Source organism: Pristiophorus japonicus, chromosome 17, assembly GCF_044704955.1.
Source record: "Pristiophorus japonicus isolate sPriJap1 chromosome 17, sPriJap1.hap1, whole genome shotgun sequence".
NCBI classification, from domain to species: Eukaryota; Metazoa; Chordata; class Chondrichthyes; family Pristiophoridae; genus Pristiophorus; species Pristiophorus japonicus.
The window spans coordinates 66,245,936-66,262,217 of record NC_091993.1 but is presented as its reverse complement, the minus strand read 5'-3'; the positions used below and the strand labels follow the sequence as shown (position 1 = coordinate 66,262,217).

At 47.7% G+C, this 16,282-nt stretch overlaps 1 protein-coding gene across 1 annotated transcript in view; it reads right to left on the bottom strand.

Annotated features, from left to right (window-relative positions):
- LOC139228197 (sodium-coupled monocarboxylate transporter 1-like) overlaps nucleotides 1-16,282 on the bottom strand; it is a 98,066-nt gene that overhangs the window by 17,005 nt on the left and 64,779 nt on the right. The window contains exons 10-11 of the mRNA XM_070859379.1: nucleotides 12,935-13,002; nucleotides 10,718-10,804 (exon numbers count right to left, since the gene is read on the bottom strand). Of these exons, the coding sequence (XP_070715480.1) occupies nucleotides 10,718-10,804; nucleotides 12,935-13,002 (155 nt within the window). The remainder of the gene's footprint in view (nucleotides 1-10,717; nucleotides 10,805-12,934; nucleotides 13,003-16,282) is intronic.

Genomic DNA, 16,282 nt, shown 5'->3' with positions numbered 1-16,282 from the left:
TTCATATGCGTCTGTAAGACAGTATCCTCACTGTAACTGTTAGGTGCTGGCCCCCTCATTCAAGCATTGCCATGCCAAGTACTCACAGCTAATCGAAGTTACATCAACCTGTGATGACTCTCGTACAGTAACTTGTTCTGAACTATGTAAGGCACTTTGGACAGACGGATAGAAGGGCACTAACTCTGACATTCTCTTGAATCTTGCAGGCCAAGCTAGCCCACAATAGAAGGGAATAGATGCGGACCGGAAGAGGGGACCCTGATCTGCAACCCCTAATTGGGAGAGCGAGGAGGAGGAGCAGCGTCAAGTCGGGAGCATATCGTGGTGCATATCGGTACCAACGATATAGGTAAAAAATGGGATGAGGTTCTACAAGACGAATTTAGGGAGCTAGGAGCTAAATTAAAAAGTAGGACCTCAAAAGTAGTAATCTCAGGATTGCTATCAGTGCCACGTGCTAATCAGAGTAGGAATTGCAGGATAGCTCAGATGAATATGTGGCTTGAGGAGTGGTGCAGAAGGAACGGATTCAAATTCCTGGGACATTGGAACCGGTTCTGGGGAAGGTGGGACCAGTAGAAACCGGACGGTCTGCACCTGGGCAGGACCGGAACCAATGTCCTCAGGGGAGTGTTTTTCCTAGTGCTGTTGGGGAGAAGTTAAACTAATATGGCAGGGGGATGGGAACCTATGCAGGGAGATAGAGGGAAGTAGAATGGGGGCAGAAGCAAAAGATAGAAAGAAGAAAAGTAAAAGTGGAGGACAGAGAAACCGAAGGCAAAAAGCAAAAAGGGCCACATTACAGCAAAATTCAAAAGGGGCAAAGTGTGCTAGGAAGACAGGCCTGAAGGCTCTGTGCCTCAATGCGAGGAGTATTCGGAATAAGGTGGACGAATTAACTGCGCAGATAGCAGTTAACGGGTATGATGTAATTGGCATCACGGAGACATGGCTCCAGGATGACCAAGGCTGGGAACTCAACATCCAGGAGTATTCAACATTTAGGAAGTATAGACAGAAAGGAAAAGGAGGCAGGGTGGCATTGCTGGTTAAAGAGGAAATTAATGCAATAGTAAGAAAGGACATTAGCTTGGATGATGTGGAATCGGTATGGATGGAGCTACGGAATACCAAGGAGCAGAAAACGCTAGTGGGAGTTATGTGCAGATCACCAAACAGTAGTAGTGAGGTTGGGGACAGCATCAAACCAGAAATTAGGGATGCATGCAATAAAGGTACAGCAGCTATCATGGGTGACTTTAATCTACATAATGATTGGGCTAACCAAACTGGTAGCAATGCGGTGAAGGAGGATTTCCTGGAGTGTATTAGGGATGGTTTTCTAGACCAATATGTCGAGGAACTAACAAGTGAGCTGGCCATCCTAGACTGGTTGATGTATAATGAGAAAGGACTAATTAGCAATCTTGTTGTGCAAGACCCCTTGGGGAAGCGTGACCAATTCTTTATTAGGATGGAGAGTGACACAGTTAATTCAGAAACTAGGGTCCTGAACTTAAGAAAAGGTAACTTCGATGGTTTGAGGCGTGAATTGCTAGAATAGACTGGCAAATGATACTTAAAAGGGTTGACAGTGGATAGGCAATGGCAAACATTTAAAGATCACATGGATGAACTTCAGCAATTGTACATCTCTGTCTGAAGTAAAAATAAAATGGAGAAGGTGGCTCAACCGTGGCTAACAAGGGAAATTAAGGATAGTGTTAAATCCAAGCAAGAGGCATATAAATTGCCCAGAAAAAGCAGCAAACCTGAGGACTGGGAGAAATTTAGAATTCAGCAGAGGAGGACAAAGGGTTTAATTAAGAGGGGGAAAATAGAGTACGAGAAGAAGCTTGCCGGGAACATAAAAACTGACTGCAAAAGCTTCTATAGATATGTGAAGAAAAAAATATTAGTGAAGACAAACGTAGGCCCCTTGCAGTCACATTCAGGTGAATTTATAATGGGGAACAAAGAAATGGCAGACCAATTGAACAAATACTTTGGTCTGTCTTCACGAAGGAAGACACAAATAACCTTCCGGAAGTACTAGGGGACTGAGGGTCTAGTGAGAAGGAGGAACTGAAGGATATCCTTATTAGGCGGGAAATTGTGTTAAGGAAATTGATGGGATTGAAGGCCGATAAATCCCCGGGGCCTGATAGTCTGCATCCCAGAGTACTTAAGGAAGTGGCCCTAGAAATAATGGATGCTTTGGTGATCATTTTCCAACAGTCTATCGACTCTGGATCAGTTCCCATGGACTGGAGGGTAGCTAATATAACACCACTTTTTAAAATGGGAGCGAGAGAGTAAACAGGTAATTATAGACCAGTTAGCCTGACATCAGTGGTGGGGAAAATGTTGGAATCAATTATTAAGGATGAAATAGCAGCGCATTTGGAAAGCAGTGACAGGATCGGTCCAAGTCAGCATGGATTTATGAAGGGGAAATCATGCTCGACAAATCTTCTGGAATTTTTTGAGGATGTAACTAGTAGAGTGGACAAGGAAGAACCAGTGGATGTGGTGTATTTGGACTTTCAAAAGGCTTTTGACAAGGTCCCACACAAGAGGTTGGTGTGCAAAATCAAAGCACATGGTATTGGGGGTAATATACTGACATGGAAAGAAAACTGGTTGGCAGACAGGAAGCAGAGAGTCGGGATAAACAGAATGGCAGGCAGTGACTAGTGGAGTGCCGCAGGGCTCAGTGCTGGGACCCCAGCTCTTTACAATATATATCAATGATTTGGATGAAGGAATGGAATGTAATATCTCCAAGTTTGCAGATGACACTAAACTGGGTGGCGGTGTGAGCTGTGAGAAGGATGCTAAAAGGCTGCAGGGTGACTTGGACAGGTTAGGTGAATGGGCAAATGCATGGCAGATGCAGTATAATGTGGATAAATGTGAGGTTAACCACTTTGGGGGCAAAAACGCAAAGACAGAATATTATCTCAATAGTGGCAGATTAGGAAAAGGGGAGGTGCAACGAGACCTGGGTTTCATGGTTCATCAGTCATTGAAAGTTGGCATACAGGTACAGCAGGCGGTGAAGGCGGCAAATGGTATGTTGGCCTTCATAGCTAGGGGATTTGAGTATAGGAGTAGGGAGGTCTTACTGCAGTTGTACAGGGCCTTGGTGAGGCCTCACCTGGAATATTATGTTCAGTTTTGGTCTCCTAATCTGAGGAAGGACGTTCTTGCTATTGAGGGAGTTCAGCGAAGGTTCACCAGACTGATTCCCGGGATGGCTGGACTGACAGATGAGAAAGGACTGGATCAACTGGGCCTTTATACATTGGAGTTTAGAAGGATGAGAGGGGATCTCATTGAAACAAACAAGATTCTGACGGGACGGGACAGGTTAGATGCGGGTAGATTGTTCCCGATGTTGGGGAAGTCCAGAACCAGGGGACACAGTCTTAGGATAAGGAGTAGGCCATTTAGGACTGAGATGAGGAGAAACTTCTTCACCCAGAGAGTTGTTAACCTGTGGCATTCCCTGCCGTAGAGAGTTGTTGGTGCCAGTTCATTGGATATATTCAAGAGGGAGTTAGATATAGCTCTTACGGCTAAGGGGATCAAGGGGTATGGAGAGAAAGCAGGAAAGGGGTACTGAGGGAATGATCAGCCATGATCTTATTGAATGGTGATGCAGGCTCGAAGGGCCGAATGGACTACTCCTGCACCTATCTTCTATGTTGGACAGGCGCACAAGTGGTTGCGGTGCCGGTGGGTGAGGCTGAGCCCCCGCGGGACAGTGACGGTATGTTCCTTTGCAGCCTCTAGCAGGCCACTTCGTCCCGACACCACAGTCCTTCACCATTTACCATGAAAGTGGCATTTCTAAACACCTTTCCCAGTCCTGGTCCCCTCCCCTGCAGGTAACCACTCTTCCCTGGCGTTGTACTTTCAGATGGTGACTGAGATGTACAGGGGCCTGCATGTCAGCCTTCGATTGCAGGCGATGGTGGAGAGGAGCAGGAGGCGGCGGACACCTCTCTGGCACTTACCGAGAAGCCAGCGGCCTCAGAGAGTGGGGCCAGCACCTTTTTGGAGGAAGGCGTGGTCGGGGAAATGGAGGTGGGTGATGCTCCGGGACCCAATGGTCGCAGCAACGCCAGCGGGGAGGGGAAGCCCGGGGGCCAGCCCCCCGGAAGATGAGTACATAGCTGAGTGATGCTCAGCAGCACTCTGATGAGACAAGACAATCATTGCGGATGTACAGCGATCTGCTGGGTGCATTGGCAAGGGTGCCCAAGAGAGAGTCTCGATGCACTTGCTGTGAGGAAGGAGTTCACCTCAAGGTTTGCACCTGCCTCACATCAGCCCATCGAGCCCATCCTTGGTAGATACCAACGGATGTCGGATGCCCCAAGTGACCATGGGGTCCCAGACATGGTGGCACAGGCTATGGCTGATGTGGCAGTAGCCATTTAGCACCAAGCCGATGCTATTGGAGCCTTGCATAATGTAATGTCGTCAGTGCTTGATGGCATCAATCAGCTCTGTGGTGCTGCAGTCGCAGTCTGTGCTAATGCAGAGTCAACTTGATGCCACGCACGGACTGACCGCTGCTGTTGTGTCTGGGGCCCCATCAGTCCAACGGGGACCTAACTTTTCTGAAGCAGGGCAGCCATCTGTGCTCACCCAGATAGCTTCAGATGCTGAGGCTGTGCCCGGGGGAGTAGCAGCGTGTCAAGCCTGTTGGAACCTGATGTCCACCCTCAGGATGACATCATTCCGCCTTTGCACCTGCCGCTCTCTGCAACCCATCCAGACCAGAGTGCTGCCGTCCATGCTGAGGTGATGTAGTCTGCAGCAGACCCTTCCAAGGCCCGAGCTGGTCTGAGACATCCTGCTAGGTCATAGGAGCAACCAGCAGCCTTGCTGCAGGCACTGAGACCCCATTCAGGAACAGCAGTAGGCGTGGGAGGGGGAGACGGAAAGGGATGGGAAATCACTGAGCAAGACCCATTCAAGAATTGTGTGCATTTAGGACTAGGGTTAGGGTTAGTGGCCAGAGATACTGATCTTGTTCGAATATGACCTCATGTAAATAGTTGCACTTGGATGTAGGTGATAATGTTTGAAAGGGTCTTGTCTGCATAATTATTTGCTGTGGATGATGGCTTTCTTTTGTGCTTCTTTAGAGCACACTATGGTTTTTGTTGCGAATAAAAATGATTTTGAATTGTCACATTCTTGTGTTACGATTTATATACACGGAGGCTTGGAGGGTAGGGTGTGATGTCTTCAGCAGATCGCCAGGTGAATAGGCTGGCCATTTGGCACATAGAATCATAGAAATTTACAGCACGGAAGGAGGCCATTTCGGCCCATCGTGTCCGCGCCGGCCAAAAGCTATCCAGCCTAATCCCACTTTCCAGCTCTTGGTCCGTAGCCCTGTAAGTTACAGCACTTCAAGTGCACATCCAGGTATCTTTTAAATGTGGTAAGGGTTCCTGCCTCTACCACCCTTTCAGGCAGTGAGTTCCAGACTCTCACCACCATCTGGCTGAAGAAATTTCCCCTCATATCTCCTCTAAACCTCCCCCGAATTACTTTAAATATATGTCCCCTGGTTGTTGACCCCTCTGCCAAGGGAAACAGGTCCTTCCTATCCACTCTATCCAGGCCCCTCATAATTTTATACACCTCAATCAGGTCTCCCCTTAGCCTTCTCTGTTCCAAAGAAAACAGACCCAGCATCTCCAATCTTTCATCATAGCCAAAATTCTCCAGTCCAGGCAACATTCTTGTAAATCTCTCCACCCTTTCCAGTGCAATCACATCTTTCCTGCAATGTGGTAACCAGAACCGCACGCAGTACTCCAGCTGCGGCCTAACCAGTGTTTTATACTGTTCAAGCATAACGTCCTTGCTCTTGTATTCCATGCCTCGACTAATAAAGGCAAATATTCCATATGCCTTCTTAACCACCTTATCTACCTGGCCTGCTACCTTCAGGGATCTGTGGACCTCTGCACTTTTCAGTGTCGTACCATTTAATGCTTATTCCCTTGCCTTGTTAGACCTCCCCAAATGCATTACCTCACACTTATCTAGATTGAATTCCATTTTCCATCATTCTGCCCACCTGACCAGTACATTGATATCTTCCTGCAATCCCGTTTTCTTCTTCATTGTCATTATCAATTACACAGCCTATTTTAGTGTCATCTACAAACTTCTTAATCATACCCCCAACATTTAAATCCAAGTCATTGATATATACCACTAAGCCCCGCAGAACCCCACAGGGTACAGCCTTCCAGTCACAAAAACACCCATCAACCAGTATCCTTTGCTTCCTGCCTCCAAGCCAATTTTGGATCCAACTTGCCACTTTGCCCTGGATCCAATGGGCTTTTACTTTCGTGACCAGTCTGCCAAGTGGGACCTTATCAAAAGCTTTACTAAAATCCATATATACTACATCAAACGCACTGCCCTCATCGACCCTCCTCAGTCTTGCGTCGTTCACTGGAATCGATGTATGATGAGTCTTTGACGAGCAGCCCTTGCAGCTACAAGTGTTAGGCTGCCTGCTCCGTGGCTGAAGCTCTTACTCTTCCTCCTCATCGTTGCTGTCCTCCTGAGGTGGATCTGCCATCCCTGGTGGTAATGGCTGGCCCCTCATGATGGCCACATTGTGCAGCATGCAGCAGACAACGGTGAACATGGGCACTATCAGGTGAGTACTGAAATGCCCCTCCAGAGCAGTTAAGGCTGCGGAAACGCTGCTTCAGTACCCTGATAGTTTGCTCTATAATGGTCCTGGTTGCGATATGGCTGGTGCTGTAGCGCTGCTCCGCAGGGGTGGTGGGAGTGTGGAGGGAGTCATCAGCCAGGAGGCGAGACCATAGCCTTTGTCATCCAGGAGCTAGCCACGTCCTTCATGAGGTGGCTGGAACAGTCATGACACAATGCTCTCCCGCAGGATGAACGCATCGTGGCAGCTGCCAGGATAGCGGGCATTGACAGCGAGGATAATCTGCCTGTGGTCGCAGACCAGCTGAATGGTGAGGGAGTGCTAGCCCTTGTGATTCTGAAACACTTCTCCATTGTGGAGCGGGGTCCTCAATGCCACATGCGTATAATCAATAGCTCCCTGAACGCTGGGAAAGCCCGCTATCCTGGTGAAGCCACGGGAACGCTCATCCTGGCTCTCCCTGGACATGCTGATGTAGTCCATTTGATGGCTGTAGAGAGCATCGGTCACCTGCCGAATGCAGCAATCGACTGCAAACTGCGAGATGTTGCATATATCGGATAGAGGCGATTGGAAGGTGCCGGTTGCCTAGCAGTTCAGTGCCACTGTCACTTTCACTGCCACTAACAGCAAGGTCCTGGTGCCGATGTCAGCTTCGAGGTCTGTGTGCAGGAGATGGCAGAGGTCCGTGACCATCGCCTTGCCGAACTGCAGCCTTCTTATACACCGCTCCTTGGACATATCAAGGTAAGAGCAATGTGTACGGTAAACCTTGCGTGTGTACAGCCTCCTTCCCGGACATCTGGGGCCTCTACTCTGGCGTGGTCCCACATTGGCCATAACCCGTCTGTGTAGCTGCACCTTTGAAGTCTTCGCCGCAGGACGATGTGGTGTGCCATCACTGCCCCCATTAGGCTGCTCTCTCCTAGGTGGTATCAGCTGGCGTAAAACCAAATTTCGACACCTGAGAATCTGCAGCTCGTACTAGATTTCATAAGTCCAAACTTTGCTAAAATGGCTGAAGATTTGGAACAGGTTAATTGACCAACTCTACTGGGTGGTGATGGGACGAACTTAAAATACAAATGGAAAGATTTTAAGAAAAAGATCAAAAAAAAGGAAGACAAATATGTGTCCAAAATCAAAGGAAAGGAGTGTGGTAAGAAAAAGCCAAGCTGGCTGACTGGTCATGTACAAAAACAAATCAGATGTTACAAAAAAAAGTTTCTACAATCTAAAGGCATCTAATACTCAACTAACCAGAGTTAAGGACAAAGAATGGCTAACGAAAACTAAGGCTGCCATTAGATCAGCTAAAAGGATAATGGAAGTGATATTGTGGACTAGTTATGACCGCTTAGGAGAGTAGGAGGTGAATTTCTCAGATTTTATCCCCCCCTAAATTGGTCTGGGTTTTTAACCAGCTGTTGCCTCCCCTGGGAGATGACGTGGTTTTGGGTGGATGGAGAGAGTATATATTGAGTGGACCAGGCCGGATGGATCAGAGGGTATTTTCCTGTCTGTCTTTGTTCAAATGTGCTCACGTCTCTGGAGTGGGATGTAACCCACAACCTTTTGACTCCCAGGAGAGAGGTGTTATTATGAGCCATGGCTGACACAAATATTGTGTACATTGCTGGCAGGTATGCTGGAATCTGGTATGGCATGTGTATCCCGTGCCGCAGAGTGTAGGTGTGTACATTGACCAGGATAGTGTCCTCGTCCAGGCCAACATCCCCAGCACTGAAGCACTGACGACATTTGATCAGCTTCGCTGGGCAGGCCACATTGTTCGCATGCCAGACATGAGACTCCCTAAGCAATTGCTCTATGCGGAGCTCCTTCACGGCAAACGAGCCAAAGGTGGGCAGCTGAAACGTTACAAGGACACCCTCAAAGCCTCCCTGATAAAGTGCGACATCACCACTGACACCTGGGAGGCTCTGGCCGAAGACCGCCTTAAGTGGAGAAAGTGCATCCGGGAGGTCATTGAGCTCTTCGAATCTCAACGGCAAGAGCGTGAAGAGGTCAAACGCAGGCAGTGGAAGGAGCGTGCGGCAAACCAGTCCCACCCATCTCTTCCCTCGACGAATGTCTGTCCCACCTGCGACAGGGTCTGTGGCTTTCGTATCGGACTGTCCAGCCACCAAAGAACTCATTTCAGGAGTGGAAGCAAGTCTTCCTCGATTCCGAGGGACTGCCTACGATGATGATGATGTAAGGAGACCAGAGTATGACAGTGCTACAATGCTCTAATGGGACCAAAGAGTATCCTCCTGAGCTGCAGTACAAAGCTCACAAACTATGGCAGCAATAAAACCAAATCACTTGCCTGTGTCAGGGACAACACGAGCCCCCAAATAATCGCTACTTGCACAGCCCTGGGGCCACACTGCTGGCACAGCCTTGGGGCCACACTGCTGGCACAGCCATGGGGCCACACTGCTGGCACAGCCCTGGGGCCACACTGCTGGCACAGCCCTGGGGCCACACTGCTGGCACAGCCCTGGGGCCACACTGCTGACACAGCCTCACAAACCTTCCCAAAACGATTCGCCAAGTTTCATGGTGAACAAGGGCTGTCCATTTCCTTAGAGGCAAGTATGTCTCCGTAGCATCGTCCCCGATCTGCCCAGCGACACACCACAATACTAAAGCCAAGGCAATGTGCCTATTGTTTGAGTGTCAGTTCGTATGGGCACTATCATGCATCAGTTTAGTACAGTGCGAGCAGTCATTTTTCATAGCATGCAAATGGTACACAGGAAACTTTTAAAAAGATTTGTTTGTTGGAATTGTATTGTTTGTTTTGAGATTGGTAAGATGATCAATTAGAAAGCAGAAAATTATAATTTAAAACATGGACAGCACAGATTCTATGTTAACATAGATACTGTCATCATTCACTGACAGGAAATGGCAGTTCTGAACATATCGTGTAGGGAGGCGTGGATGTGAACACTCACAAGGATATAGTGCAGTGAGTGCTGGGTGTGAGCATTTATTCGGATGCAATGTTGCGTTAGAAACTTAATTTCTTTCTTAAAGCAATATGATTCACAAGACCAGAGGCTGGAAATTGCATCCTAATAAATGCTCACACCCAGCACTCACTAAACTATATCCTAGTGAGTGTTCACATCCAGCCTCCCTACACGATATGTTCAGAACTAGCACTCACAGCCATTTCCTGTCACTGAATGATGACAGTATCTATGTCAACATAGAATCTATACTGACCATGTTTTAAATTATAATTTTCTGCTTTCTAATTGGTCATCTTACCAATCTCAAAACAAAATACAATTCCAACAAACAAATCTTTTTAAAGTTTCTTATGTACCATTTGCATGCTATGGAAAATGACTGCTCGCACTGTACTAAACTGATGCATGACGTTTTTTGAGGCGTTAATGTCAGGCGGTGGATAAATTTAGCGCGGGGAATGGTTTGTGTCAGCAGCCAAAAAATGCAGCAGTTGTGCCCTGACAGTGGAGCGGAGCACTTAGGGAAACGTTCCACACCTATCTTAGGGCGCTAGGCCGGGTGAGCAACTGAATATCCGTTGCTAAAGAGCTGGTTTCGTAGCATGTTAAGAGAGGCCTCCTTCCAAAGAAAATTGGTGCAAAAAACATTCCCGATATATTACTCACCCTAAATAAATTTAAATTGCAAAAAGAAGAAAAAACAATCACACTTACCTCGTGCAGTCATTCTTTCCCTCACTGCCGCCGGGTCAGCTCTGCACACCAGCTTTCTCTGGGCCGCTACGCGTGCAGCGCAAAACAAATTTTGAAAGCGGGACGTTGTAGAGCGGCGAGACGCTCCTGGGAAGTACTCCTCTGTGCCGCCATACCGACGCACTGAACTTGCCGAGCGGCGCGAATGATGGCGCTCGTGGCTGCCAACCCTTTAGCGCCCCCGTTCCGACCCTCGCGAGGGATGGGATCCCAGAGAAATTCCAGCCCAAAATATCTATGAGGTACTTACAATTGAATTGGCACATGGGAATATCATGCCTAACAGGAAGAATCCTAGCAGTGGACCTCCACAAATCCCAAAAATAGTGAGGGCAGCCTGGTGAACAATGGAGAAAGTGGACAGCTGTTACATCTGTATTATGTCTTTGACAGAGAGATAGGAAGCAGTTTTAAAAGGGGAGATGTATTTTGGTGACACCAGTGACAGGTAGAGAACATGTTTGTTTCAGATTCCTCTGCCTGTTAGTTTAACACTGGGATTAACCATTTTGACTGCTGATGTCATCAGGATAATTACTCACAGTTAACTCTTCATAAATTACATGCCCTGAGGTGTTGCTGCTGCTCTGGAGTTGGAGAATTTTAACTAAACTTCACTCCTCTGTAACTGTCATTAGTAGCCCAGAATATTTATTGGATTTAAATTTCTGAATTAGGAAGATTTCTCGATAAACATTCAGGTAAGACTTTAAATGTTGTTATCAATTTGGTTCTACCCAGCACAAACAGAGAGGCAGAACTGAATAAAACTACAAGTAAATACAAAAGGGTGAAAATTCGGTACCACCGCGAATGGCGACGGGGCGGTAAATATTGCGCCGGGAAATGGTTTGCGTCTGCAGCCACAAAATTCATCAGCTGGGCCCCGAGTGTGGGGCGGAGTGTCAAGGGAGGCGTTCCACACCTCTTTTAGGGCACTAGGCCAGCTGAGCAACTGAAAATCCCGAGGTAAAGAGCCCGCCCGGAAATTATTCCCGCCGCCATTACTGTCCCTCCGGGGCAGCGACAGACCGAATTTCCACTCCAATGTGTAGAGATAGCCCTGAGTTATCCAATCTAATCTCAGGCTTCAGATAATGGTGGTCAAATGCTTAGACTTTGCTCTGTGCTTTCAGATATTATCTGTTAGATTGCTGCTCTGTGATAGTTCCTAGATATTCCCATACAGCCTTTGCCTGATTGTAAAATAGATATTTTATTACACTTCAGACAGACACAGCCAATCCAGTTATCGCCAGTTGGCTGGGCCCAATACTTCTTAATTCAGCATCCACACTGTGTGGGAGATAATGGCTCTGCTCTGTGTGTAATGGCTATGTCAATCCATTTAAAAAGATTTCTTGAACTCGGCATTTTTGGTGAATCACAAGGAATACAGACCACAGGAGTCTTTGTGAATGTATTTCCACTGTTGTCCAGCCAATATCTGCTGACTCCTTTGGGTGGGACTGTATCTGCAGAGATCAATGGATGGGACTGTATCTGTAAAGATCAATGGATGGGACTGTATCTGCAGAGATCAATGGATGGGACTGTATCTGCAGAGATCAATGGATGGGACTGTATCTGCAGAGATCAATGGATGGGACTGTATCTGTAGAGATCAATGGATGGGACTGTATCTGCAGAGATCAATGGATGGGACTGTATCTGCAGAGATCAATGGATGGGACTGTATCTGCAGAGATCAATGGATGGGACTGTATCTGCAGCGATCAATGGATGGGACTGTATCTGCAGAGATCAATGGATGGGACATTATCTCCAGTGATCAATGGATGGGACTGTATCTGTAAAGATCAATGGATGGGATTGTATCTCCAGAGCTCTTTGGGTGGGACTGTATCTCCAGAGATCAATGAGTGGGACTGTATCTGCAAAATCCTTTGATTGAGACTTTAAGAAATTCTCTTTCAGGCATTTCTTGTAACACAGTGTACACTTTCCCCTTGTAGTACTTCTTACTACTTGCAATATAGGTGTTTTTAGGTAAAAGGGTAAGTGAAATATGGAAGCCGAGAGGGGGCAGCATTGTTAGTACAAAGTTCTTCCAACTGTAGCATTGGGTTCAAATCATGCCAGACCGATGGGATTTCCCAGGTCTAAAGGTCCAAAGGTTCTATGAGTTTCTCAATTCAGTTACTGGTGGGATAGGCCTACAGCACCAAACTGGCAATCTCACTCTTAGAGTCCACAGGATGGCTAGTGCGAGAAATGAAAATCCCACAGCGGTGTAGTAGGAACTGTTAGAGCAAGTAGCTAAGGTGTATTGTTAGAGAGTAGAACGACTGTGACTCCTCAGCAGAGTATGCTATCTCTGACAGTGATTGCCTGAAATGAGAGAATGTTCCATTCACCAGCACGAACATTGCTCATGTTAAATACCAACATTCACCAAAAGTAAAGTAAAAGAACTAATCACATCTGTAACGCAGATAAATCTTACCTGGAGCACGCTTCCCATCAGAGAAGATAAAGCAGCCATTCCAATACAGATGAGTCCATACATTAAACCTATGGAAATACATGAGTAACTAGTATAGAAGAGCATTTCTCTGACAAATAGCATGCCGATGACCAAGACGGCTGATTTATGGTTTTCTTAAAAAAATAGATAGAATCCAATCCACTGGTAAAATCCTGGATTCCAATTAAATGAAAATGGAATTTGAGTTACTTGTGTCAGAGTGGGATTTCCACCTCTTGTCCTTACTCCTGGGTCGCATTTTCTTTGCAGGACAAGCTCCCGGTAGGATCCCCAACATAGAGAAAGGGTCCTCTGCTGCTGCCCAGCAAAGTCCAGCAGAGCTGTGGCAGGGTACCCAGTGCAACACTTCGAGGAGAAGGTGCAGTGGCAACCTGAAGGTTTATGTGGCAGTCCTGTGAGAGAGAATCTTACTGAGCCACAGGCTCTGTAGGGGCAGAGAAGGTGCCTGAAGAGAGGGAGAGCTGCCTCCTGGAGCGTCTCCCTCTAAAAGGGGCTGATTGAGCCTCCTGCACTGAGCATCCCCCCTCTCCTCATGGTCCCTGAGGTCAGAGGTAACAGCGGCATTGAGGCCGGGAATTTGATGGGTGCTGCCTCTCCACTGTCATTTTGATGCGGTGGGTTGGTGAAAGGGCGACCCCGTCTAATATGTCCTTACTATACAGTACAAATGCACACGAGGCCCCTACTTGAGAGAAGGTCACTCATTGACCAGTAACCTTTATTTGCCAGCACTGAAGTGCAGAAGATGGGTGGAGCTTCCCCTTTAATACCTGAAAGTCCAGCTTAGGAGTGTCTCCCACAAGTTCACCACAGTGGTCAGTGTTCTCACGGTGTACAACTTAGGTCAGTTTATACATGGATTACAATGACAGTAGAATACATGACATCACCTCCCCCCCAAAGTCTTATTGGGATCACAGGTTAAGTCTCTCTGGTGGTTTACGCTCCCTTGTAGAGTGCCTGAGTTGGGGCTCCGGTTGTTGGCGCTGGCCTGACTGTTTGCGGTGCCTCAGGCCTGTCTGAACTACCCACAGTGACTGGGCTCTCCTCCACTTCGTTCCAGTGTTCGGTCACCTGTGGTGGGGTTGCTGAACTTTCTTTTTGTTTGATCCACGTGTTGCGGCAGATTTGTCCCTTGGTAAGTTTAACTTCCAGAATCCTATTCCCCTCTTTGCTAATCACAGTGCCTGCGAGACATTTGGGCTCTGCAGTGTAGTTGATGACAAAGACAGAGTCATTGACATCAATACACCGTGCCCTCGCATTCCCATCATGGTAGTCACATTGTGACCGGTGCCTGCTCTCAACAATTTCTTTCATGGTGGGGTGTATAAGGGATAACCTGGTTTTGAGCATCCTTTTCATTAGCAGCTCTGCGGGTGGAATCCCTGTAAGCGAGTGTGGTCGGGATCTATTGGCCAACAGGAGGCGTGATAAGCGGCTTTGTAGGGAACCCCCTTGGATTCTGAGCATCCCCTGTTTGATTATCTGCACTGCTTGTTCCGCCTGGCCGTTTGAGGCTGGTTGAACGGTGCCGTTCTGACATGGTTGATACCATTTCCTGCCATGACGTCCTGGAATTCAATGCTTGTAAAGCATTGTCGCTGACCAAAACGTCCGGTAGACCATGGGCGGCGAACATTGCCCGTAGACATTCTACCGTGGCAGAAGATGTGCTTGAATTGAGAATGTCACACTCGATCCATTTGGAGTAGGCGTCTACTACAACCAAAAACGTTTTTCCCATGAAAGGACCTGCGTAGTTCACATGGATGTGTGACGATGGCTTGGTGGGCCAGGACGAGGGGCTAAGGGGGGCTTCCCTGGGTGCATTGCCCAGCTGGGCACACGTGTTGCACCTGCGAACACAAAGTTCCAGGTCTGCATCTATCCCTAGCCACCAAACATGTGACCTGGCAATTGCCGTCATCATGACAATGCCCGGGTGCTCATTGTGGAGTTCTTGGATGAACGCCTCTCTGCCCATCTGGGGCATGACTACTCGGTTACCCCATAGTCGGCAGTCGGCCTGAATCGAGAGTTCATCCTTGCGCCTGTGGAATGGTTTAAATTCCTCAGGGCATGCCCCGTACATGGCTGTACAGTCCCCATTCAGGACACATTTCTTGACTAAAGACAGTAGCGGGTCTCTATTTGTCCAGACTTTGATCTGACGGGCTGTCACAGGTGAGCCTTCGCTTTCGAAAGCTTCAACTGCCATGACCATCTCAGCATCATGCTCAGTTGCCCCCTCGGTGGTGGCTAGTGGGAGCCTGCTGAGTGCATCGGCGCAGATTTCAGTGCCCGGTCTGTGCCGAATTGTATAGTCATAGGTGGCTAACGTGAGTGCCCACCTCTGAGTGGGAGAGCGATAGGGGATTCAATTGTAAGGCCACAACCGAGTGTCCAGGATGGTATGTTGCCTCTCTGGTGCAAGGGTCAAGGATGTCTCGGAGCAGGTGCAGGACATTCTAAAAAGGGAGGGAGATCAGCCAGTTGTCGTTGGTACCAACGACATAGGTAAAAAAAGGGATGAGGTCCTACGAAACGAATTTAAGGAGCTAGGAGCTAAATTAAAAAGTAGGACCTCAAAAGTAGTAATCTCGGTTTGCTACCAGTGCCACGTGATAGTCAGAGTAGGAATCGCAGGATAGCGCAGATGAATACGTGGCTTGAGCAGTGGTGCAGCAGGGAGGGATTCAAATTCCTGGGGCATTGGAACCGGTTCTGGGGGAGGTGGGACCAGTACAAACCGGACGGTCTGCACCTGGGCAGGACCGGAACCAATGTCCTAGGAAGAGTGTTTGCTAGTGCTGTTGGGGAGGAGTTAAACTAATATGGCAGGGGGATGGGAACCAATGCAGGAAGACAGAGGGAAACAAAAAGGAGGCAAAAGCAAAAGACAGAAAGGAGATGAGGAAAAGTGGAGGGCAGAGAAACCCAAGGCAAAGAACAAAAAGGGCCATTGTACAGCAAAATTCTAAAAGGACAAAAGGTGTTAAAAAAAACAAGCCTGAAGGCTTTGTGTCTTAATGCAAGGAGTATCCGCAATAAGGTGGATGAATTAACTGTGCAAATAGATGTTAACAAATATGATGTGATTGGGATTACGGAGACGTGGCTCCAGGATGATCAGGGCTGGGAACTCAACATCCAGGGGTATTCAACATTCAGGAAAGATAGAATAAAAGGAAAAGGAGGTGAGGTAGCATTGCTGGTTAAGGAGGAAATTAAGGCAATAGTTCGGAAGGACATTAGCTTGGATGATGTGGAATCTATATGGGTAGAGCTGCAGAACACCAAAGG